Below are 26,247 nucleotides of genomic sequence, written 5' to 3'. Positions count from 1 at the left end.
CTAAGATAAATGAAATACAAACCATGTTTAGAAATTATCTGCTCCAAATAAAAAATACATAAGACGTATCCTTTTCAACATGTACAATAAAAACAAACTCTTCCTGTGCCAATTATATTTACATTCTCTTAAGGAATGTAAAATTGCATTGATAACTGCACTACCTACAATTACATATGTAACATTTAAAACCTGAGAGTCAAACCTAAATATTTTCTTAATAAAAAATTCTCCTACAAGCTAATATGTCAATGTTAATTTAATACAGATTGGTCAGTGGTCATTATAAATAGTGCATGATTTCTGCAGCTCCAAAAGGACAATTCACTGTGAAGTTGCTGCAGTAGTCTGATTAGATGCCATGCCTGCCAGTTGCAGTAAGGCTTATTTGATAATCTCCTTGCCTGCACACTGTATCTGACCCAATAAAAATTATCTGGCCCACTTCTGTCAGGTTCCTGCATTACAATATTTACATGACTATGCATCTGGGCCTCTTCCCAAACTTGTGTATCAAATTTGTGTGAAACCCAGAGGGAAAAAAATTTACATGGCAGAGTCAAAACAAGATAATGGTCAGAAAATATTCATATTCTCAATCTAAAGATAAATTTGATATTTTCCTTTACAGGGCTGTTAATGTTGTTATAGCCCTGGAGCAGCAGTCATTTTTGTACTGACCACCACTGTATATGTTACATGATCCTTTTATATACAGTTGCTCTGACAAGTACTTGCCACATTTTATGCTGCTTAGGCTCTGTGTGATATAAAGACTGTCTAAAAGGAACACAACCTTGAATCCCAGGGAAGAGAGGTATCACAAAAAGCTACTTCATTTAATTTCATAGCAACCATGAACTGTGAAGGTTTCTTTACTTTGCTTTTAAAATTTCCATTATATACCTTTTTGAGTGGTACTGCTCAGTTTTTTTTCCCCCTTTCTCCCTCCCTCCCCATTTGCTTTCCTCATTAACTGTGTGTTGATTCTCCATGGCCCTACCCAGAGCCTCTCCAGGCAGAGACCAGAGAATGCTAGATTTCACCATCCTGGCATTACCATTTGACTGTCTTAATCCTTTCCCCTTAAAGATGTTTGGAAATGTGGTGGGTGCTGCTTTAAACATGAGGGTAGACAAGATGCAGTTCCTTAGCTGCAGACAGTCTTCTATGGATTGCCCAACGGGTTTGTATGTAGCTAATGGCTATGTTCCCTGGAGTCCCAGAGAAAAACGTGCATGAGATGCAGCAGTTATCTTTGGTGACTTACACAGCAAAATGGTGATTTTTAGAAATGTGGTGGTTCTGAAACAAAGTTAATTCATTGTCTCACCAGAATTGGTCTTTCATTAGACAGACAAAGGGGCATTTCACAAAGAGGCCCTCAGCCAAATTGCAACGTGTAAAAACATGAACTCTTATCCTATGTTGCACCTAAATAAATCAACTTGAGAATTAAATTTACAATCCCATTCCCCTTGTTCAGCATAGAAAATGTATAGAAATAATTCAAAAAACAAGAACCCCACAGTGTAAGGTTTCCCTGTATTGAGGCCTTTCATTTTTAAGGCACTGGCTCATACAACATGCAGGTATGTTCATATGGTAATAAAATTAAGATGTGGCAAACTATATGCTTATAAAACAGAGGAAAATAGGCGATACCTGCCATTCTTTTATGTAATGCAACTATTTTACCACCCACTGTAGCATATACTTATTTCCAAGAAGCACAGTATATTTTCAGTTAGTGCATTACATTAGGTTATGTCAGGTTGTGATATATTTTCAATGCAAAGAAATACCTTTAAAAAGTGACAACTTAGATGAATACCCACAAGTTTTGTCACTCTCAGACAGAAGCAGCAGATATACTAATTGATGTTTTGCTACCAGTACATATGAAGTCAAATACTTTCTGCTGATTAAGGTTGACTTAATAAATTTTATCCACTCATTTATGAAATACAAGTAGACCCAGATTTTAAGTAAAAAGTTACTAAATGTACACAAAATTGAGACAGGCCTACAGTAGCTACAGGACACATGCCTTTCACATAATGTTGCCTTATACTATCCCTAGAATCACATAGGATGTCAAAAGTCATCCCTTATGGGAAGAAAACTCTTCTGAGCTATTATGGAGTGATAGGACATTTGAACCTCAGCCTAGGTGTTGAATCCTTATTCACAGGTGATCACTGGATGATTATGACCCAAATGTCCCTCCAACCATTGCATAGTACACCTTGCTTTCATTCATTGATCAGAAGAGTTCTCGCCCCAGTGGTAGGACACTGGCATTGATATTAGGGAATCACTTGGTAGAGTTCATACCAACGCCAAATAAAGCTATGGTGTCAACCATTGCTTGCTTGATGTTTTTTCCAAAACGATGAGAATCCTAAGAGAATAAAAAGATATAGAAAGAGTTGTAATGCAAGAACTGCCACCATTATCTTGTAGCCAAACTTATCTATTTCCTCCTTTCATTTTTTGTAATTTTGAAATTTATGGAATGAAGCAGTCATCTATTCATACTGAAGTAGGAGAATGTGAAAATCTGAATAATTTTAATGCAATATATAAGAGGGCTATCTCAGCATGGATCCTCCTCCATTATCCATTTCTTCCCTGTAAACGGAATTTATCTGTATTTTAGTTTGAAATTAGATTGGTCTCTATTGTAGGTTAAATTGAAAAATTTTCTCCCCCAGGAACAGCACTGACTTTTGCAGATTACTATTTCAAAGAGTGACGTGTTTAAAAAAAAAAAAAAAAAAGACTCAGCAGGAGCCGACTTTCAAATGACACCAAAATATAACGAAATATAGATGACCTGGGAGAAATCTTTTAACATGAAGTCTCTGGTGACAATTTTGTGATGCTACACCTGATATTCTTTATAGAAATATTGTTTTAACATGATTATAGCATATCTAAGATGTATTTTATGCAAGATGGGTCTTGTGAGATATCATTGGAAAGGTTATGATTTACTGAATATGATTATCCTATTTGTATGCATGTATGATTTTTGTATCTAAAGTTAGGAATATTGACTATACATACATCAGTACTACAAAAGTGTTTGCACCTGAGGAACGCCCACCAGACAGAATGCAATCAGTCTGGATGAGCCATTATGGGAAAAACAATAGGTCTTTGACGATGCTAATTTCCCACCTTCCTGGGATGCTACAAACCGCCTCTGACTCATGGCTGCTTTGACACTGCAGAGTCATGTGATCAAAGTCACATTGTACTGGACTCCATAATAGAATACCAGTACTTTTCCACTGGGGGAGAGTGGGGGGTGGGGGGAAGAGACCACAGTGGAAAACAAAGGATTCCTGCTATATGAAAAACTTATTTAAGGCCAGAGAGTGACTTAATCAAGTTCATTCTTCACTGAATCCCCACCCAGGATGACTGCTGGAAACATCTAAGGGTCTATCTACACTGGCAAGTTTCTGTGCAACAAGTTATACCACTTTTATTAAAGTGCTGGCATTAAACTGTTGTTGCGTGTCCATACTGTGCTCCTTATGACAGTGGAGCGCATCCACATTAGAAGCTCTTGCAACAGCAAAGAGAGTAGTGCATTGTGGTAGCTATCCCACTGTGCAACTGGCCGCAGGGTGCTGTGGGAAGGGTTTGCAATGCCTCGTGGGGCAGGCACAGCAGGTTTCCCTATCCCATTGTCCCATGGGTATCCTACTACATTGCCAGTTGCTTTTCAACGCGCGCGCGTGTGTGTGTATAGCAGGAGGAGAGACACTGTGTTTTGGGGGATAGAGTGTGTCAGCATGCTGTTTTCTAAGTTCAGACAGCAGCAGGAAGCAACCAGTCCTGAGCCAGGGGGAGTGGGAAACCCCGACATCAGCCCCGCCTCCCTCCCTGGACACTCTCTTCACAGCAATCTCTCTCTCTCACACACACACGCCTGCCTCTGTGTTCAATAGCATGAGCATTCCACATTAATGGTTTGCTTTGTGTCCCAGAACAGATCAGTACAGCACGCAACGGCTGTCAGAAACAAAGCTTTGAAAGGGGAAGGGTGCATATCTCCAGGGCAACCAAGTTCAAAACAATGAGCAGAGCGGCCACTTGAGGGATTATGGGACACTTCCGGAGGCCAATTGATTGCTTTCTGCGCTGTAATGTATTTACACTGCCAATACAGCGCTGGATCCTCTGCGCTGTAAGGCTTATAACGCTCATCGAGGTGGTTTTTTTGCAACGCTGCAACTGAGGAGTTTCTGCGCACTAAGTGGCTTGGCAGTGTCTACACCTCAGGAGTAACACCGCAGAAAACTGATTTACTGTGCAGAAACTTGCCAGTGTAGACAAGGCCTAAGAAACAAAGATAAAGTGGAGGGGGAGAAGGACTGAGCCCAGGCTGGGAAGGTGTTTGGCCTGTGAAAGAAATACCTGGAGTTTTAATCTGCAAGCAAGAGCAGCTTGCTTCAAGAACCTCTGCAATCTGCTTAAAACAACATTTAGGGTGCGAAATTACTATTTGTAACCAGTTTTTTTAGCGTATTAAGCTTAGTTTGCGTGTTTGTTTTATTTGCTCAGTAATCTGCTTTGATCTGTTTGCTATCCCTTATAATCATTTAAAATCTATCTTTTGTAGTTAATAAACTTGTTTTTGTTTTCTCTAAAACCAGTTTTCATAACTGGGGGGGCAAAAAGCTGTGCATATCTTCCTCCACAATGAGGGAGGGAGCAATTTTCATGAGCTTACGCTGCACAGTCAGTCCTCTGTGCAACACAAGACGATACAATTTTGGGTTTGCACTCCAGAGAGTGGTGTGCACTCTGCTGCGCAATTCACTAGCTGAGTCTTCCTAGGCAGAGCTGATTTCAGTGTCTGTGTCTTTCTGCAGCTGGGCGCGTCCCTACTTGTGTGTGTGCGCAGGAGTAGGCTTGAGGGCCTGGCTCAGCAGGACAGTGTCAGGGAGCCCAGGCTGTGGAACAGGCAGGCTCAATGGTACCCCAGTACATCAGGTGGCACCTGGGGGGGGGGGGGGGCGGTAACCCGTCACAAATACATTTTGTACTTGAGGTTGTGTTGGGATCTCTTATCTTTCTGGCACCAGAGGGTTATGAAAACTATAGTAAATAATTGTACAACAGTGCTCTAGTCTATTAATAATAAACTGTGAACCAGACCAGTTTTCCTTCTTGTAAGTTAAAAATCAATAATGAAAGGAAAGAATTAAGATTAAAAATAGGACCAAACACTTATAAAACTGAACACAGTGCACACTGGGTGTAGAAATAGTATTGAAGTCAAGGTCACTAATAAAAAGTGCTTCCTTCTTGGTGTGGAACTCTGACTTCACTGATGAGTAAGGCAAAAAAACTGAGGCAACTAAAGGATGAATTTGCATGATCCAAGGACAACAATTTATGTCCTAATCCATTTATGAATAGGGAATAGTAGCACTGGAAGCATCGCTAAGATACCTTAAATTATCTATGAGATCAGTCCCAACAAGACGATGAGATCATCTATGTGGCTAAAATTCAGCAGGTTTATAGAAACACAGTAAAAAAATAAAATGAATGACTGAGGCTCACCCTGTATCACAGTATATTCCCACCTGATCCTAATGGATGACTCTCACTAAAAGCTTCAGAATATACTACACGTTTATTAAATACTGATCAACACAATAACTGGACAAGCTTCACATACTATAGTTTAGACTAGGAGATTTTTTTTTCAGAAAGAGGTGGCATACATTCTGCACTGTCTTAAAGCTCCAATGCCTCCAACTAGTGGAAGGCCTGAAGAAAGATGTGCAGTATTAAAAAGTGAGTGTTTACTGGATGGATAAGGACTATCTTACATGAGTCCCATGACACTGCATGTGAGAGAAAAAGATCAGGCCATATATTTTCATGGTGTATGAAAGTCTGGATGAACTTGAATGGGGGCAGCTTCCATTGTTTATACAGATATTCAACACATACAAGTTGAGAAAAACAGATTCACAGCAGATCTAAAAAAAGTCAGCAGGAGTAATCACAGAGAAGCCATATACTACAGATTCAGATATGTTTTTAAAAATATGACTCAAGGGACATTTCACAAACGAATCTGAAAATGTAATCACTACTGAGCTGTGTAGGAAAGGTTAATAGAATTGTAATTTTACTTCACACTTACTGTCTCAGGACAAGAGAATTTGCTGGACACATGGAAATGGATGAGGTGTTCACCCACAAGAATATAAGACACACCATAACCATCATCAGCAACCTGTGGAAAAAGTATTTAGCAATAGGTTTAATACACTCATATATAACAGCACAATTCCTGTTCTATAACTAGGTATTAAAATAACTTCAAGTTTTCTCTAAAGCTGGGATTCTTGACCTTTTCTGAACCATGCTTCATCTTGGCAGTTTTTTTGTTTTTTAACTTGGAGTCCCCCCCCTCCCCCTGCATGTCAGGTCACAACAGGCAGCCAGGCCAAATTTGGCCCCTCACTTTTACTATAATTACTGTCAGAAGGCTTGCAGTGGCTCTCTAAAAAGTTTGATATACCTCCCGGTTAACAACCTCTGCTGTAATGCAAAAATAAGTTTTAATGTATGTTTAATGATGCTTCAGCTCAAAGAATTACTGCTATTTAGAGGAACACAGAACAGTTTAAATGGTCTGCCTTCAATGTTATCAGCACATGACCATCCAAGTGTCAAAATGCAGCTCCATGGGACAGATCCTATAATACACATAGGAAGGACTGTCCAGCTGTGCACCTCCTACTTATTAAATGTAATGCATCCTCCCTGCACGTGGGGGCATCTCCCATTCTTGCTGAGCAGTCTGATACCCTAGTATTCTTCCTTTATACTACAGGGTCGTGCTCTGTAGAGCATTAAAAGAAGAGCAGAGAAACTAGGAAGTAAGGAAGTAATGAGTCCTTGGGCTTCCATTGTCGCAAGGGGAGGGGAGCCCATTTAGAAGCGAAGAGAACATTCAGGGGCAAGACAAAAGAAATAATAAAAAGGAACAGGAAGAAGGAATATGATGAGTGAGACAATGGAACATAAGTAAGAACAAAAATGAAAAGACAAGTAAGAATGGACTGAAATCCCTATGGCTGAGACACATTTCTTTGTTGGCAAGTGTCCTCTTTTGGATACCAATTACTGGCCATATAAATTACTGGCCATATATAATCTGGATGTTGTGGTTCATGAAACCTTTCTCAAGTCAAACTACCCCATAGAAAGGATTTCAGAGGTTCAAACGCTGCCAGGGGAAAGTTTCACTTAGTCTTGTTGAGTAGGTAAAAGTCTTATTTGGAAAAAAATGCCGAAGCCTCCTAATTTGAACACCCCTTTGGGGAGCTCTTTTATTTTATGACATTGCAATTTAAAAAAAAAAACGTATCTCAATGTACTGGAGAAAAGATAAAAATCATACCAAGGATGTGATTTAAAGGTATTTTCAGGCTCATCAGCTGGTCAGAGTACAGTATCACATTGCATATATACTGCAATCCCTGCCTCTGATTGGGGGGAATCTAACAAAAATAGGTACAGTACATATGAGCCTTCATCTGCAGCTACTCTGTGTTCTCAATGGTTGTTCAGCAAAAAATGGGAATATGTCATAATGAACACAAATACCACAAGTAAGAGGTGAAGTAAGCCCCCATCCACCAGATTTCATGGTATAGTTATGTCTGCCTAGCATACCTGGATTCCTCTGCAAGACCCACCCAATTTACCTAGTCTGAAAGAAAAGAACAAAGCCAAGACAACAGATTCTCCTGAGCACATACATACAAAAGGAAAACATTAACACACATGCTTTCAGAATCCCCCAACAAGTCTTCAGTCTTATTACTGAGATAAAGTTTCAAGTTAGGAGCATACAAACTAAGCCCCTGTTTAAGAAGTATGCATTACAAAATAGGTTTTAAAAAACCCCAAACTTACAGGTCCAAAGCCTCCGCCACTGGATACAAACTCAGGGTTCTTCTCCAGATCAATGTGCTGCTGTGGTGTCTGACTTGTTGACAACCTCCAAGGCTCTGACAAAACCTTTAGAGCATATGAAGTCCAGAGTAATGTAATGTGAATATGGGCAGCTTGTGTGTTGCAATTAAGTAGTTGTGATCAAGCTAAGCCACAAGACTTTGCTTAATAAAGCACTACTACTAAATATGAACTCCAATAAACATTCCCAATGGAATGAACAGGTTAAAATGAATTATCTATATTTCAGGACAAGCTATGTTTAAAAAAAAAAAAAAAAGCAGCACACAAGGCCTTGACATTGATCCCATACAGAAAACAGATAAGTTCCTGTTAGTATCATGCTTGGAAAAGGCTTGCTGAAATAAGAAGAGTGATCACTAGGGATCTGATCGAAAGCCCACTAAAGTCAGTGAAAAGATTCCCATGGACTTCAACGGGCTTTGGGTCAGGCCCTTGATTTGCAACAGTAAAGTATTAAGAAACTGTAACCCTTACAAAAAAGTAAGAGTTCTGTGTAATCTCTAGTTATAGCACATCAGTTTCAAGACAGGACTAAGGAAAACTGCAAAAAGTTGTTTTCCTCTTCAGCCTGATCATTACATTCATTAATCTCTGTGACCCAGACAATGATCACACACGTGATTGATTAATCTTTTATGGAATGAAGCAGCAAAGAATTTTTGTCATCTATGAGAAAGCAAATGCAATACTGCAACATTTCTGCATATCTAGAACTTACAAACCCAAACTATATAATAAGGTTCTTTAATTTCACTAAAGAAGATCAGTGGTTCTCAACCTATATTTATAATTGTGGGCTGCATATGCAGCCCACAATGTGTTACACGGGTCGCAGGTTGAGAACCATAGCACCCACCCCGCTAAGCCCCCTACAGACCTCTATGCCCCCCGCCCAAAGACTCCTCCACAGAGTGGAGCCAAGAGTGCCACGTGCGGGGTGGGGCAGCCAGAGCTGGGACCTGGACCCCGCCGCGCACAGGGCCAGGCAGCCGTGGTTGGATTTTTTTAAGCACACAGCTGGGCCACAGAGAGTACTCTCTGTTAGTGTGATACTCTCTTCTGTTAGTGTGATAATCCGTAACATTTATATATCTCCACACATGCGGTTTCCTAAGCAAACATTAACTTCAAAGGGTGATATTTTACAGTGACTTCACCTTACATGTAAGTAATGTGATCTAGAGAAAAATTAAAAGCCTAACTCCACTGCCTTTATCACTATCAATCATTCCTTTTTTGCAATACCTGTCACATCTCTTTGAACCACTGCTGACACTTACTACTCTACAAAAATAGTTTTCTGCAAGTTGTGTCTTTGTAGCTTATCTAGTCTCCTATAAAGCTGAATAATACTAAGGGAAGATCTACACTACAAATTTGCAGCTGTGCCACTGTAGTGCTTCTGGTGAAGACTTAACACTTAACTCCACCTCTGCAAGAGGCGGTAGCTATGTCAGCAGGAGAAGCTCTTCCGCCAGTACTTAGATCAGTATAACTGCATCGCTCAGGGGTATGGAGTATTCACACCCCTGAGCAACATAGTTACACCGCAGTAATTTTGTTGTGTAGACCAGGGCCAAATTAGCATTCATTAACATATTTCAAAATGTCAGGGTAACCAACTCAATCTCACATTTTCCTTAGAACTACACATTTTAACATAAAATTATAGTAAACTCATATCAGAAAAAGCTAATTATTGATAACTAATCTTTTGTTTACTTGATGAAGCTGCACTACTGGATAGCAACGAAGAAAGCTTACTTACTTCCTTAAGGAAAGGAGACTCAACACCAAGGTATTTGGACACCACATAAAGGCAGAACAGATGGCGGTCAATACCTGCACCAGTCATGGCAAGGCGATACAAGTGCTGGTGTTTATCAGCAGCAATCCTGAATAGTTTACACCTCTTTTCATTCTAAAGAATAATAATAATAAAAAAACACCAAGGAAAAAGACAGAAGGTATTTAAATTGGGAACTCAGAATTACAGTGACTGGTCTCAACCTGCAGCACTAAAAGCCAAGTACAAGACAAAGTATGCAACAAAAACCAGCTATGAGGAACTACCACCAACATCAGGAAAGGAACTTTGAAGTGATGTGGGATTGACTTTTTTTTAAATCCAATTTTTCTAGTTTTAAAACATTTCAATTTCTGGAGTTAGCATATATGTCAATAGTTTCTGGTAGAAAACGTGTGATATAACTCACTGAATCAGGTACAGCATGAGATATGATTACAATACTAGCCCTATGAAGTTTGCGTCTTCATTGTGCATCTAATCAAATCAAGCTTCCTGAGAGATTATAGAACAAAAAAATCTAATCTTACTCTGTTTTTGTATTACTCTGCTTAGACAGCTATAAAAAGCAGGTCTTATTGAACTGATGAAAGAACTGGGAGCTTAACAGCTATTTTAAGAGGCTGATAGTGCAGACAATGGCAATAGAAGATTTTAGTTACTAAATAAAACACTCATTTTCTAGATAGTCAAGCACATTCTGTCAGATTATTTCATATACCCAGTGTGCTATCTCAGAGTATGATAATTTGTCACTTCTTCCCTAGCCCTCTCCCATCACAGCATGGTGTACTATCTGTATAGGGTATTAGACAGCCTACTTGGTTTGGCATAAGAAGCTGCTAATACTTCTCCTGTTAGTTATTTGAGATAATGATAGCATTCAATAGAAGAAGAAGGGGAAGAGTGGCAAAGAGCGGGATAGAAAAACACGGGTGGCTGGTAAGGCGCACAGGGGGATGCAGGAAGAAAAACAAAGAAAAGGAGAAGTAACAGAGATCAGGAAAAAACAGATGTAGAAATAAAGAAAAGAAAAAAGTATTCTAGTAGAAACAGCATCCTGTCAGAGGCTGAAGTACTGCCTTCAGAAAAGCCCATTCACGACTTGGAGAAGTTGTAAGTGATTGAGATGGTTGAATCCTCTGACCTACTGTAATAAAAAAAACCCTGGGCTATAACCTTTACCTTTAAAATGTTTGGCCAAATAATAGGACATTGTCACAGAACTTTCTGAAATGAGCCCTGGCCCAGCTTTTCAAATCTAGGCACCTAAAGAAAGATCTTCATAGATGCTGCGCACCCAGTTTCCAGTGACTTTCTGGCATGGCATTCAGTAAGTTCACAGGGTGAAAAGCACTTTTCATACTGCATAAATAAAAACAATTCTAAAAATTAAGTTTGAATTCTAGGCCTGATTTTCAATATTGCTAGCACTCCAACTGAAGACCATAGGAGCTGTGAGTGCTCAGCACATCTGAAAATCAGGTAAGTAATTTCCAAGCTCATCGAAAGCACCAGCGATCTTGTGAAACATGACATATTGTAGTACTTTACACTATCAGTCTGAGAGCACCAAGTAAGAGATCATAGGGTAAAGTAACCATTTCAATTGTGAATTTTTGTTTAAAACTACGTAATATGAAGAAGTTGCAAAGATGGTATTTAACATGATGTTAACTGGACTCATTCAATGGTGGTGTCACAAAGGTGTCTTCAGCAATATGCCTACTTGTAGTTGTAAACTCAAAAGTGACAATTTCAACTGACGTCATTCAGCCTGTACATGTGTCCTCACTTCCACCTTTCACATTGGTGGACTGAGCAATAAGTGGGCAATTCTTGCGTAAAATGAACATGTTTTCTGTTATCTTAATACAGTTTGTTCACAAGACATTGACCTGCACTGCACAGCTGTAAAACAGGACTTTACCCTACCAACTGTGCAGCAGCAGAACAATCTGCTTCACTTAAAGAGATATTCACAGTCAAGAAAACTTTTACTTAGACTGTATTCCATTTACCTTTTAACTGTTTAGGTTTTCCCATGACATTTACTTATTAAACATCTGTGTAAAAAAGCCACACAACCTTCCCTCCCCCCCAAGCTTTTACCCATAACAAGGCCCGGAGTTCTCTTGCTCAGTCTCACAGTGAGGTCATAATGCTACATTTGTGACTTTGCAGTTATTTGCAACAGACTAGCAGAAATACTGAGGGGTAAGGAAGGAAGCTTTTAGATTAAATAGTTAAGAGCCACACTACAGTTCAATATTTTCTTCTATGTCTATGTTAGCTAGAGTGTATTATTGGTATTATCAGAGGATGTCATCCAGAAATGTTTGTGTTCCCTTGTCAGCATTCATACTATTACAACCAGTGGTGAGCTGAAGCCAGTTCGCACCAGTTCGCGCGAACCGGTCGTTAAATTTTGAAGCAGTTTTAGAACCGGTTGTTAACCCGCTTCCCTGCAAGGGGGCGCTGCGGCTTTGATGGGCTCCGGCCAGGAAGTGATATAATTCCTCCTCTGGCCGCCGGGGGCACTGGCTGTGGGAGCCATGTGGGCCGCCGCCTGGCCCTGGGCACGGGCCCTGTTGCTGCTGCTGCTCCCCCAACCGCTGGCCCTGGGGCTCCCGCTGCTGCCTGGTGGGGCTCCCGCTGCTGCCTGGTGGGGCTCCCGCTGCTGCCTGGTGGGTCCCCGGCTGCTCTGCTGGGCCTGGGCTGCATCCTGCTGCTCGGGCTGCTCCGAGCCGCTCTCCCCGTGAGTACCCGCCACCCTGCCCGCAGCCAGCCCCTGCCGAACCCCCTGCCCTGCCTGCAGCCTGCCCCTGCCGCACCCCCCTACGGCCCTGCCCGAAGCCAGCCCCACATCCCCCTGTCTCCAGCCAGCCCCTGCCCTGCCCGCAGCCAGCCCTGCACCCCCTGCCTCCAGCTAGCCCTGCCCAACGCCCGTTTGCAGCTGGCCCCACGTCCACTGGTGCCCTGCAATTCCCAGGGCAGTAACCCTGCACACCTGCTTCAATGAGGGGGCAGGGAGCAGCTGGGACCCACACATGTGCACACCACCCCCAGGGAGTGGCAGGGACCCACACATGTGAAACGGAGCTCATTTCTAGTTCAGGCCCATCTTTTTAAAAAAGAACTTTAGGTAGGGTTAACATACATCCGTATTTTCCCGGACAGGTCAGGCTTTTTGGTTCTTAAATCGCTGTCCCGGGAAAATACGGACGTATTTTTTATTGTTAAGTATGACTCCCAATGACTCAATGCATTGCCACTTCTTATGGAGAAAGGTACCAAAAAATACATACTGTGGCACATCCCTTAAATCAGAACTTTTTATATGGAACCGGTTGTTAAAATTTTGGCAGCTCATCACTGATTACAACCACTACCAAATATTTATTCCTTAAAGTAAAACACAAACACAGCTAGCACAGTACTTTGCATAACAGAAAATTACCTTGCAATAGCATTAATTTGCTCAGTTTCTCCTTCTAAGAAGAGAACACATTTTCGCTTAAAAATGATAATTGATTTATATTTGTGAAAATCTTGAGTTGCAAAGAAAAGGGTCACTTTTTGTTTTTTAGTTACTGCGGTTCTCTTTTTGTGTAACAATTCTGAAATCCTGCTGCAATGATAGAGAAGTACAGATCATCACTAGTCTGCATTTAAGCCTTGTCTATACTACAAATGCTTTGCTGGTGTAGCTATGCAGGCAGAGTCCCCTATTGTATATGCAGTAAATGCCAACAGAAGGAGTTTTTCTGTTGGCATAACACCACCACATCCCCAAACCTTAGCTATGCTGACAGAAGCACTCTTTCGGCATAGCTGTGTCTACACTGAGGGTTTTACTGGCATAGCTATGTCAGATAGAGGGTACTGTTTTTTCAACCCCCTGACCAACATAGCTATGCATACAAAACTTTGCAGTGTAGATCCAAACTTAGATATTTATTCCTCATTAAGGAAAGAAAGATATAGTAGTTCCTAAGCAATTAAAACCATTTTATCAGGGATTTGGAGCAATCAAATTTTTGAATTGCTCCGCTCCGGCTCCAGGCAAAAACCTACTGGTCTGCGCTTCATCTCCGTGCTCTGCTCCAAAGCCCTGCCTATTATGGGGTTTATTTGTATAGTTAATGTTATTTCTGGGTTGGTAGACAATGCAGTAAAGCAATCTAGTGTACTGTCACAGGAAGTCTGTGTTTTATTACCAGATACCTATATATGTACACAAAATTGATGAGAATTTATCATGAATTGCTGCAATGAACTTACATTTTGGGTTGGATCTTCCATGGCTCGAACGTAATTGCACGATTCAGTAGTACATGAGCGCACTGTTTCTGTCCTGCCTTCTCTAAACAGGCGGGTCATAGAGGCTTCATATGTTAAACAAAATTTTCCCATGTCCTTGGAGACAAAAAACAAAGATTGAAAAATCTACTCAGACTAAACCTGGTGTTATAAAGCAGCAGATCAAGGCAAGCATACAGAAACTAATAATAATAATAAAAAAAAAAAAAAATCACACCATAAATTAAATTGACCAAACTAAAGTATTTATCCATTCATCCTAAAACTTGAAACACAGTCTGTATCCTAAAGTCTATGAAAACAAAACTGGCTCAACAACTACTTCCCAAAATTTCTGATAAAAGCAACCAAAAGCCTAACAAAAACTATCCCACACATTTTTTTCCTTCATAATCCTCTATAGCTTGACAGGGCCTGATCCAAAGCCCATTTGAACAGTCAATGGAAAGGTTCCTACATATTACTGTACTTGGGCACATTACAGCCCATGCACTGATTTTAAAATTTACCAAGGAAGTTACACATCACCAATTAATATGTATCAGCAGCTTTCTGGTTAAAATACAAGTCAGGACAGGTGTGCAAGCCAGTTACTCCTTCTAATGAAGGCTGCAAGTAATAATGACATGAACTATTGCTCAGGGTGGTTGCCTGACAAGGGGCATTCATGGATACTTTCAGAATTCAGGATGAGAAAATTGGCTGCAGTAGTGAGAAAATCTAAATTTCTATGATCATGTTAAAAAGAGATTCCATCTACAACAGCATCAGAAAAATGGAGTGCAAATACCTTAAACTGAGAAAAGCTACCAAGCGAAGTCGACAATAGGAATGGGGAATCTTTCTGTCACAGAAATGAGTCTAAAAGCATACTACAGACGGAGGATTAACCAAAGAGGAAAGAAAACCACAGTCCAAATATCTATGAACACTATTGGAGTAACCAAACATATATGATTAAAAAACGTTAAAGTAAATTTGTATGGTTTAGGATAACAGATGTTACATATGAAAAAATACCTACTAGATAATCAAATCCATTTCCTTTAAGTGCAGGACTTCTGTAAATAGATCACTAATTAAGCAGCAAACAATGTGTGTGTGTGTGTGTGTGTGTGTGTGTGTGTGTGTGTGTGTGTGTGTGTGTGTGTGTGTGTGTGTGTGTGTGTGTCTCTCATAAAAATGACCTTCGGAATCATGAATTTCCAGCTAGCAGGCCATTTAGAGCCTGATCTAACTCCCACTGAAGTCAAAGGGAGTGTCTCCACTGACTTTAGTAGAAGTTGGATTGAAGCCTAAGCATCTTAGATGTCTGTATATTTTTAGCCATGGTACAGCTTTATTATATCCATTTTTATGACATTCTGTAAGTAACCAGATGCTGTTGGTTCTTACCCGATAGTGAGCAAGCTGAAGGGAAAGTTGCACAAAGGCATCAGGGCTTATTTTGGCTTTCTTGATTAACCCTTTCCCAAAAGCATCAAAGGGAAAAGAACAGAAGTCCACATCATCTGCTAGAGATTTCGCAGTGCACAGGGACCTCTCAATCACTTCTTGGCACTAAGAACAGCAACACATTTTTTAAAATACATACATAATACAAAATTGCACTGTTTCTTTAAGAAAACGATAAAAAGCTCATTCTTATATTTTATTTATAGCTAAATAATATATTCTGCCCCCCGCCTTAAATAAATAGCTAAAAAAAATCTGACCAGAAAGCTATTTAAACTCCCATATGCTTCCAGGAATCCAGCAAAATTGTTCTGATTTTCATATTCTGAAATGTTTTCTAAGTGACTAGAGCTTAAATAGTATTATATGATTACATTTATAAAGCCTTCTGGTTCCTCGGGCCCCACATAAAATACAGGAAAGGAAAGAAGGGAATATACTCCATTTTCTGCAGACACCCCTATTCAACTGACTTACATTCACAGTTTTATGCATTAGTGAGTAATTAAAAATGAACGGTTACTGTATAACAACATGTATTTTAGGTAAGCTATAAATGGACAATTGCTTATATTACATAGCAAACAAGTGCTCTGGAGCATAAGTTGAATGAAATAATGAAATCTTAGTGACACTAGAGTGCTGCTGTTAAATCTTTGAAAAATTATGGATGGCCATTTTTCAATGCTGGTATGCACAAATTAGCAAGTGCAACCTAGTTAAGGTCCTACTAGTAATCTGGGCAAAAAATTGAACATTTTTGAAGGAAGGCCTTTATTAAAAGTCCTCTCAGTTTAAGAAACCCAACTGCTGTGGTTGTCTCTTATTCCAAGGCTCCTCATGTGAAACACATATAATTGAACCTCTGAAAAGGCTCAAATGAACTGAAGCATAGAGGGGCAAGTTATCTTCTCTGTAAGGTAACTACTGACTAAGAGAAGTAAAATGAACTCAAGAACTTAGCTGCGGTTTTGCACTCACTTCTTCAGGGATTTCCCACTGTAGTCTGGTGGGGAAAGGAATATTTTGATTGATGTCTCCTTTGCAATGACCATCCTCTGTATAGCCCAGTTGAAGGCAATCAGAAGACATAACATTCTGCAAAGAACAAGACATATGTAACTACATGTATTGTACAATAAAGAGTTTCAGGTTATAGAGTTAAAATGCATTTCATTTTGGAGTTAGGCTAACAATTCCATTTTCAACCTACAGAAATATTAATTACTAGATTCAGAACGCAAAACAGTATCTGCAGACATATGTTCATTAATGCACTGAACATTCAATTTCTCTCTCTAATATTTAGACCAGGCGTGCAGCTCTGGTGCAGGAGTTTTCTTAAAGTGCCACCACAATGGATTTGTTTACTTTAAACCAGAACCTTGCATTAACAAAAGCAGAGACTGAGCTATTGGGATATTAGCCTGATTCTAGATAAGCTGCCTCTTGATTTATAAGATAAAGACTTGTAAAAATATCTAGATAATAAATACATGAATGCTGCCTCTTGTTTTTTTATGTTTATTGTAAGCACTTTTTATAGACTGCTAGTATTCATGGTAGAAATATTTGATTTCTTAAATGAACAGAAACAGTTTTACTGTAAAAATGGGAGTTCCACAGTATGTCTTACCACAAATGCAATAAAGACCTTTTCCATAAATTTGTGTAGGTCTCAGCAGCAGCAGTACAGTAAACTAGACTAGAGAAGAAAGTGACTCTCCCACTGATGTCTATATTCTCCTTCTCAACATGAGTCCAAGTTGATATTTGATATCTGGTCAACACAGTGGTAGCACACACTGAGTACAGAACAGGGCATCTTTGTAGCAAACCTGTTATTCCATGTATACCTTCAACCTTTTGCTTCTTATTGAGTTTCTCCATTGGACAGATAGAACATGCCAACCACTTGGTACACAACTGGTACTTAGAATCTAATAATTAATTTACTATATCTTTAGGTATAATCAGCTAGCAGTAGTTAATCCTTTAGAAAATTAAACCAAATTCAATTTATTCTTGGGCTTCTAAGATACTAGCAAGAAGTTGTTTCCACACCCTAAAAGCACCTATATTAAGGAAAGGAGATAAACAAATAATAGTCAGGGCTTCCCTAAAACAAGAATTAGAAGAATTTTTCCTCTCTAGTGATTGAATAGAAAAGCTAGTCAGAATTAGACTCTTGGGGGCAATCTCAGTCCCAGAATCCCTTTGCAATTTCTAATTAGGGACGACAGAAAGACTACTAGGCTTTTAGATGTGGATATTCCCTGCTGAAATATTAAAAACTACTAGCTAATACCAAAAATGTATGAAAAAGACAAATCACTTTGGACAAATGTATAACAGACAAATGTAAAATAAAGTTGAAATGGTCTCCAAAGCAACCAATTTACCCTTTTTGTACTGGTTTTGAGAGCTGTTAGAGTAAATAAGGGTGGATATATGCTTAAACTCTAAAAGGTGAAAAGATCAAGCAATGTTTTGGGGCAATGAACTGTGTTGACAATGAAATAAAATAGCAGGGCCAGGAGACAGAGAAACAGATGGGCATTTAAAAAAAAGGGGGGGGGGCACTTCTTCACTCCACTCACTGAAAGTATACATAACAATGAACAACCTGAACATGTCAATCTGCAGCCCTGTCAAAGAATGGTTTAGAAGAGTGTTCAGCCTTGATAGTATGCTTCCTCAAATTCTTCACAATCACAATTTCATATAAAGCACAAAAAGTAAGAACTTCAGAAATATGCACACAAGTTAAGTGAAATGCATGTCACAGATTATAAACCAAATAAACCTTTGTGCACAACTACATGTGCAAATTAAGATAACGGGAAGTTATCTACCTTTGTAACTTGAGTTCTTCGAGGTGTGTGGTCCCTATCTGTATTCCAATGTAGGGAAGCACATTGAGACCTGAAAATTGTTGCAAGCAGTGTCTGCTGGTCCACGCCAGCGCCCCGATCGCCTCTTACTCTGCACAGAGAGTATGTTCTAGGTTTGATGCCATCCACATACCAAGCTGTGAGATGAAGCGCATCCGGGTTTGGATATTTGACTGCCATTCTCCTGAGTCAAGAGATCTGAGAGGACCAAATGCTGACAGGTGGATGGGACAACTTTTGCAATAGACTTGGAAACCAGAATTCTCCAGGCCACTTGGGGGCATTGAGGATGACTTATGCCCTGTCCAGTCGAATCATCTGTAGAACCTGAGTTAGTAGCGGAATGGGAGGGAAGAGCATAGCTGAAGTGATCTGTCCAAAGCCGTAGAAGAACATCGCCTCTGCAGTGCTTTCCCTGAGCTCCCCTGGAGTAATGTGCTGCATTTCCTATTTGCCTTAGAAGCAAACAGGTCCCAAGTGGGGTTTCCCCACAAGTGAAAATGCTGTTCACTAGTGAACTGTGTAGCTCTCACTTGCGATTGATGGTGAAATACCTGCTGAGGCTGCCTACCAGTGAATTCTGGATTCCTGGACGGTACGCTGCTGATAGCATGCTACGTTGTTTGATAAAATCAGTTCCATAAGGTGACTGCTTCTATACCCAGGGGAATGGATCTCGCTCCTCCCTGGTTGTTTATGTAGAATATGATTGTTATATTTTCTGACAGTATGAAATATTTTCTGACACTATGAATAAATGGTGAGACTGGATGAATGGTAGAAATGCTTTGCAAGTCTCTCAGACTGCCCAGAGTTCCAGGAGATTTATATGCATTCTGATTTCATCCAAGTGTCCAGCACCACGTTACTGTCCACATAGGCTCCCCAGCCTAGCAGAGAAGCATCCAGAATTATCGTCTTGTTGGGTGTAAGGGATAGGAAAGGAACCCACAGAGACTTGTCCAGGATTTTTCCATCAAGTTAGTGAGGCCCTCACTCTGATGTTCACGTTATGCTTGCTTGGTATATATACACACTATTTGGAGCCAAGCCCACAGGCAATGTAGGTGGAGTCTGACAAATGGCATGACAGAAGAACAGGACACTATACACCCCAAGAGAAAAAGGGAAATCTGAACCAATGTTCAAGGGTTGTGCATGATATGATCTATCAAGTTGTTCATGGCGTGAGATAAGCCCTTGCCCTAATTGAGTCTAGACTTGTTCCTATAAATTCTATAATCTGCTTTTTTATCAGGATAGACTTTTCCATGTTTACATAGACTCCTAGGGATAACAGATGAAGCAGTGATGAGGCTGATGCAACGGCTTCTAAGCACACCCGTCCCGCAAAAAGCCAGTCGTCTAAATATAGGACAATAGCAAAGCCACTATGTCTGAACTGTGCTGCTACTACTACTAGAAATAGAAACCCTTTCCTTGATGTTGAAGAGGCATCTACTCGATCACTCCCCATTGGAGGAGGGATACTACACCCTGGAGGAGAATCTCCTCATGAGAATGGTCCCTGAAGAGGTATAGGGAAGGAGATTTTGAAGAGGGTACGGAGAGAAATGTGATGATATAGCTGGAATGGATGACATTCAGCACTCTCTTGTCTGTTATTACACTCCAGCTGTGGGAAAAGAGTGCTAGATGACCAAGTATATGCAAGGATTGGATGAAAATGGCATCAACAGTGGTTCACCAATCATCCCATCAAAAATATCTATTGGCGGGGGGAGAAGAGGGAAGGTTGGGTTGAGGTGATTCAGGTGGAAGGTCCAGGGTATTGTGACTTTTGCATCCTCTGTCATGCTCCTTGCTGACTCTGGATGATGTACAGGAGAAAGGGAGAAGGTGTCTCTCCCAGCCCAAGTCTGATTGGGTCCAAATAACCTTTTCCATGAACTGCTTTTTAAGGTGGAATTGCAACACCTGTCAGGTTCCGCTAGGGATGGAGCGACAGATATTGCACCTCGTGGAGATATGTGCTTCTTTAAGGCAGCACTGGTGGTCATTTCTGACCAAGAAAGAGTGAGGGCAAAGGACACAGTTTTGAAGCCCAGTGCTCTGGGCATAATCTAATTTCTGTACCAGGAGGCAGACGGGTACCCAGGGAGGAAGGGGGAGAATCTAACTAACTAAATTAATACAACTAAACACTATCACTAAAGATAAAACTTTGAAATATTTATATGTTTGAAGTCTAGAAAAAAGGAGACACTCCAGACCCTGGGAGGTTCTGACACAGGCCGTATGGCAGTAAGAAGGAAGTGGAGAGGCAGTAGGTCCACCCTATCCCTTATACTCTTGGTGCAAAGCATGAGGAGAGCAGAGGTGCAGGGGCAAATCAACGGACACTGCTTGGAAAAATTTTCTGGTCTCAGGCATATGGAGCACATGCGTACCCACATGAAATACTATGAACTCACATATCAGACACACAACTTTCTTAGTAAGCATAGCTTTAAACAAACTTTAGCCTGAGGATTCACAAAACAGAACCAACCAAGATGAGATAATCCTTTCCATTACCTTACTTTGTTAGCTATAGAAACACTCACCTCCCAAAGGTGTCCAACAATAGGAGCATCTGCCCAAGAATGCTCTGTATTCAGGCCCATTTTGCCATTCTTGAACACTACAAGAGTGAATGTTTTGTCAAACCACCTAAAAAAAAAAAAAAAAAAAAATGGAGATTTTTTTTTGTATGTTTAAAAGTTTTCATTCAAAGTGACACCTCGTTGAATCTCTCTTTCAATTAGATATACCAGCACATAATTCCAGGTGACGAATAGAAGAGAAAAGATTTAAAAACATGCTACAGAAATAACCAGCCTATAAATTCACTGGGCCAAATGCACTAGAAGCAAAAACAGGTGCAACTCCAAAGTGAATAGAGTTAAACAAGCTGATGTCTTCTGTGAATTTTGCCTGTCAAGTGAATTTGGCAATGCTAGATTATAATTTACAACTGTATATTAGGATTTGTATTTAAAAACTATGTAATAATAAATAAAGGCACTTAACCATTTTACTTCTGTTTGAAAAATCCAGATATTGAAAATTTCTAAGTTTTCAAATAGACAAGTGCATTTATTTTTAACTAAACGAAAACCTGAAATTTTAAAGTTTTCTTGGGGGCCAAACATCATCACAAACTTAAATGTTGCTTATTGTGGTTACTCACGAACTTCAGCATGACTATGACACTACAACTGGCTGTGAATTATGAAATGTAAGACACAGGTACATATGATGCTTAAGAAACATGGGGAAAAAAGTGACTGATTTAAGTAGCAGATTGAACAAAAACACCACTCTGGTAAAATAATAAATGATGAGTTGATTGCCAGATGACCAAAACCCACAAGAGTATGCAGTGCAATTTAAAGGATACACACAAAAGGTAAACACCACACTACATTACACATGAACCAGAATCCTCTTCAGTAAAGTAATGTGACTAAGTGGCACTGTTCCCACCTAAGAACATAAGAATGGCCATATTGGCTCAGATCAAAGGTCCATCTAGCCCAGTATCCTGTCTTCTGACAGTGGTCAATGTCAGGTACCCCTGATGGAATGAACAGAACAGGTAATCATCAAGTGATCCATCCCGTCACCCATTCCCAGCTTCTGGAAAACAAAGGATAGGGACACCATCCTGGCTGATAGCCACCTGCTCATTGTGACTATGAGGCACTGTTCCCACCTGCTCATTGCTGTACCTGTCGTAACAACTGCCATGCAGAAGAGACTTTGCATATGTATCCATTGAAGTCACTGGATCCTCTTCCCTGTAGCCCTGCTCAGTTTCATCCAAAGTCACAAAGAAAGCTGCTTTTTCCACAGCATCCAAAGACTGCTTGTTCTTTCCGCGTCCAAAATAGGCCTGACGAGCCTTAGCCCAGGGTACTCTGCAGCAAGAATTTCAATTTATGGTCATATGTAAATTGGTCAGTGTTTTACTACCTTTAAGAGCACAGTATGATTCTATAGGGCAATCTTACTTTTTAACAGATTTAAATGTCCTTTGGCTTTCACCCTGTGCCTAATGAATTTATACTAGCAGTAACAGGTGAGGATATTGCTACAGATATTCTTGAATCAGAGTCCTGGATGAAAAAGGAATTACTACCATCAGAGGCCAACTCAAGTAGTAGTACACAGGCAGGAAATTTGGTTTTCAGGAATTAAACATGTGTCTGGTACACAAAATGCACACTATACATTTTGCACATTTACAGCCTAACAAAGCACAACTTTTTGATGTACCTCTGTGGAAAGTCACATACACACTAGAAATTAGATATACAAGGTCACAAAACCAATCTACGGGTGCTCAAATGCTATGATAAAGGAGACCGATGTGTAAACCTGGATAGATCCTCACATTTAGCTTAAAACTATGCTAATGAAATGGTTATGTCTGAGATATTAACTTATAAAGGTCTGAATCCTGAAGTCCGAGTCCAAGAACTGTAACTCACTTCTCTTGTATGCAGATGGCTAGAATTTTGGAGTCAAACATGTACAATTGCTCATATATATATTTGTGTGTGTGTGTGTATTTGTATAATTTATATAATATAGCTACCCAAAATGAGTGTTATAATATAAATAAGACTGTAGTCTCCAAAAAAAAGTTTATATACTATGCTATTGAATTGTACATTTAACATACATTACATTTTTCCATTAAGATGTGCATTTGAAACCAAAAACCTGAAAAAGGAAGTGAACAGTGTAAAAATAAGGAACCATTGTGCTTTCATGTATTTGTTTTCCAAATCAGAAACAAGGGGACAAATCGATCTCTGGTGTAAGGCTACTGAATTCAGTGAAATAGTAACAGGGATAAATTCAGTCAAGACAGTCAGATTCTACTTTCTCAATTAGATATGCATAAATTAGGTTGGAGTAACACCACTAAAGTTAAGGGAGATATTCTGGATTTACACTAGTGTAACAGCAGAATCTGACGAAGTGTCTTGATTTTAAAATTTGATAATTTTAGTAGGTGTGGTAATGCCCCAGAAAACAGATTATACAAATGTTCATTAGCCATCAAATATTGTTCAATTAAACACTTATTGATTCACTTTTGTTTCATAATTAAAGCAAGCTTCTCAAACTACAAATAGGCAGAAGGTGTGCATGAAGGTGACTGATCACTGCCAAGTTACTTCTAACTTCTAACTCAAACCAGAAAGGGTTCAACGTTGTTTCACATTACAGTGATATGCAACAGCACAGATTATGGAATAATCAACTAACCGCAGACAGTAAGGTTCAGAAGCTGGCTCTGAGCCTGGCATCTTTAAACAACGGTCTTAAAATATCAGAAAAGTTACTGTTTAAAAAAATTCATACCTATCTCCTGCAGTAAGAGCTGCTAACTTCTCTTCTCCAGCCTGAGGTTCTGAACTGTCATCTAGAATTCTTTGCATCTGCTGTTCAATTTCCCGAGGCTTCAACAGTCTACCATCATGATATAGCCAGACTTTGAAATAACGGCCCTTATGATACACGACAATGTGTCTGCTGTCCTTCATGTGCTGGATAGTGTCTAAAATCGGAATCAAAGGTTTGAAAGCAACCTTAGGTCATGTGATGTTAGGATGCAAACAATCCGATACCGAATGTTTAACTCTAAAGGGCATATGCTTACCATAAAATACCATTGTGTCTAAGCATACTTGTTTACAAAATATTAAATCCCACATTTTCATTTGATTTATAACATTGGCGACCCATTATATTATCTGAAATTTAGCAAGAAAATACTGCTATACAAAATAGCCAAACAAAAACCCTAAATTTTATAATAATTTCATATATACATAATGCAAACACTTTCTAACTTGGGTGCCAATGTTAAGCAACTAAGAAAGTGACCTGAGTTCCAGTTCTGTGATATGGCCAGGAAGTCAGTGCAGGAAGGATGGGCGTAAAAGTGGCTTTACATCACCCAGGCTCTTCAGCTAGTTGGCATCAGCCACAAGTTAAAGCAACCTCAGGGCTGCCCTAACTTATGCCTGTGGCCCACAATCACATCTGTTCTGGCAGCTGGGAATAGGTGGAGGGCAGCAATGCTACCGCCATATCCCTCAGACGGGGGCTATGAAAAGGGTAGTGACGTAAGGAACATTCTGACACTCAGGGATTCAACTCTATATTCGGGGATTCTTATCTGGCCACAATTCACTAGTTTTATGGCTCCTTTGTGCCTTTACAAAGGGACCACACCTCTTGACTGAAAATCAGGACCCTGCTTTTCCAGTGGTTCCAATTGCCCCCAGCTTCCACTATTTCAATAAGAATTTCAGGTGCTCCACACCTCTCATGAAGAGACCACTTATTTAGGTGCCTAAATATAGATTTAGGTGCCTAAAAAGTATGAAAAGATTAACATATTACATAAGTAACTGTCTCTAAACATTTGTTCTATTACTAGAAGAATGTTATTTCTGTACATCTGTAAATGTCTGAAGAAAATTGCATGGGTTTCCTATGGTAGCGAGGGTGGACTGACCAGATGATCTCACTGGTCTTTTCCATCTCTGAGGTCTAATATAAACAGTTCACTGTTGTCATAATATATTATATTTAGTTGTAAGAGAAAAAATTAAAATAAGAACTATTTAATGGATACTGTATTGAGATAATTAAGGTTTCATCACTGGCAGTGTGGAAGTGAAATATATATTTTTAAAACATAAAATTCCTATTTTTAACAGAAAAATGAAAAACATGCTGAAACTGAAAAGAACAAACAGGACATGAAACAATGATTAAGGGAAAGTGATTAATTATTTTATGAAGATGACAGAAGATTTTCATATAAAATACTTTAAGTTTGCTGCCTGGAGCAGCAGAAAAATTAGGGTGCAACTGTAGTGGTTTTCAAATGTACAGAATTTACTTTAACTGTAATTTGTTACAATAACAGTATGTCAATTTTATATCATAATTCTGCAAAGCTCAATGCACAGAAAGTGTATGAACCAGTTACATGCAGCATTCCTACATTTTCAGTATCAAGGCCTATTTCTTTTCAGAGTATTCCAAGTAATTAGAGTACATACACTGAACTTGCCTACAGGTCAGAGACTATTCCTCCAAGCCTCTCTATGCCCAGACCACTCTTCAGGCCAGTGAGAGGGATATAAAGGAGGGAGCAGTGCCTTAGTCTTGCTTTCCTCCTTGCTCATTTTGGGGCAACATGTACCCCAGAAGCAGACAAAAAGAGCAGTCTCTGTAGTCCCTGGACCTTTTGGAGGTCCTTCCCCTTGGAAGGCTTCTTTTTCCTTTCCCTTCCTTCTATGCCTTAGTCAGGGACATCCTGGCTCCAAGTGAGAACTAACAACTACTGGTGTGAGTACCATTTCCATTGGTTCTGAGAAGATTCAACCAAGTATTCACTTTTCTGACTGAGGATTCTTGATGGCTTAAATACTCCTAACAAATTGCTCCAAAGAGGAGAATTGGCCTGTTTTTGTTAAGACTTTTGTTTTAAAACAAAAAGCTATCTGCTTCTGAATCCAGTTTCTTTGGTTTTGTCCTGAACAGAAGTACCGTATATACTTGTTCATAAGCCGAATTTTTTTAGTAAAAAAGGGAAGCACCAGAGAAGGGGGTCGGCTTATAAACGGGTATAGAGAGGGAGAGGTGGGACACAGACCCTCTCCCCAACAGAGGGAGCAAGGAGAGGCAGCACAGCCAGAAGGGAAG

General features: G+C 39.8%; 1 protein-coding gene across 2 annotated transcripts in view; it reads right to left on the bottom strand.

Annotated features, from left to right (window-relative positions):
- Positions 1 to 1,605: 1,605 nt before the first annotated feature.
- CPT1A (carnitine palmitoyltransferase 1A) overlaps positions 1,606 to 26,247 on the bottom strand; it is a 71,708-nt gene continuing 47,066 nt past the window's right edge. For both annotated transcript variants that reach the window (XM_026657660.2, XM_026657661.2), the window contains exons 10-19: positions 23,887 to 24,082; positions 22,242 to 22,430; positions 21,075 to 21,180; positions 16,595 to 16,711; positions 15,554 to 15,718; positions 14,120 to 14,254; positions 9,797 to 9,949; positions 7,966 to 8,070; positions 6,182 to 6,274; positions 1,606 to 2,404 (exon numbers count right to left, since the gene is read on the bottom strand). In XM_026657660.2, coding sequence (XP_026513445.1) covers positions 2,318 to 2,404; positions 6,182 to 6,274; positions 7,966 to 8,070; positions 9,797 to 9,949; positions 14,120 to 14,254; positions 15,554 to 15,718; positions 16,595 to 16,711; positions 21,075 to 21,180; positions 22,242 to 22,430; positions 23,887 to 24,082 — 1,346 coding nt within the window. In that variant the 3' untranslated portion in view covers positions 1,606 to 2,317. The remainder of the gene's footprint in view (positions 2,405 to 6,181; positions 6,275 to 7,965; positions 8,071 to 9,796; positions 9,950 to 14,119; positions 14,255 to 15,553; positions 15,719 to 16,594; positions 16,712 to 21,074; positions 21,181 to 22,241; positions 22,431 to 23,886; positions 24,083 to 26,247) is intronic.

Source organism: Terrapene carolina, unplaced genomic scaffold, assembly GCF_002925995.2.
Source record: "Terrapene carolina triunguis isolate 2854851 unplaced genomic scaffold, T_m_triunguis-2.0 Scaffold261, whole genome shotgun sequence".
Classification (NCBI taxonomy): Eukaryota; Metazoa; Chordata; order Testudines; family Emydidae; genus Terrapene; species Terrapene triunguis.
Note: the sequence above shows the minus strand (reverse complement) of the source record. Positions and strands in the feature narration are given on the sequence as shown.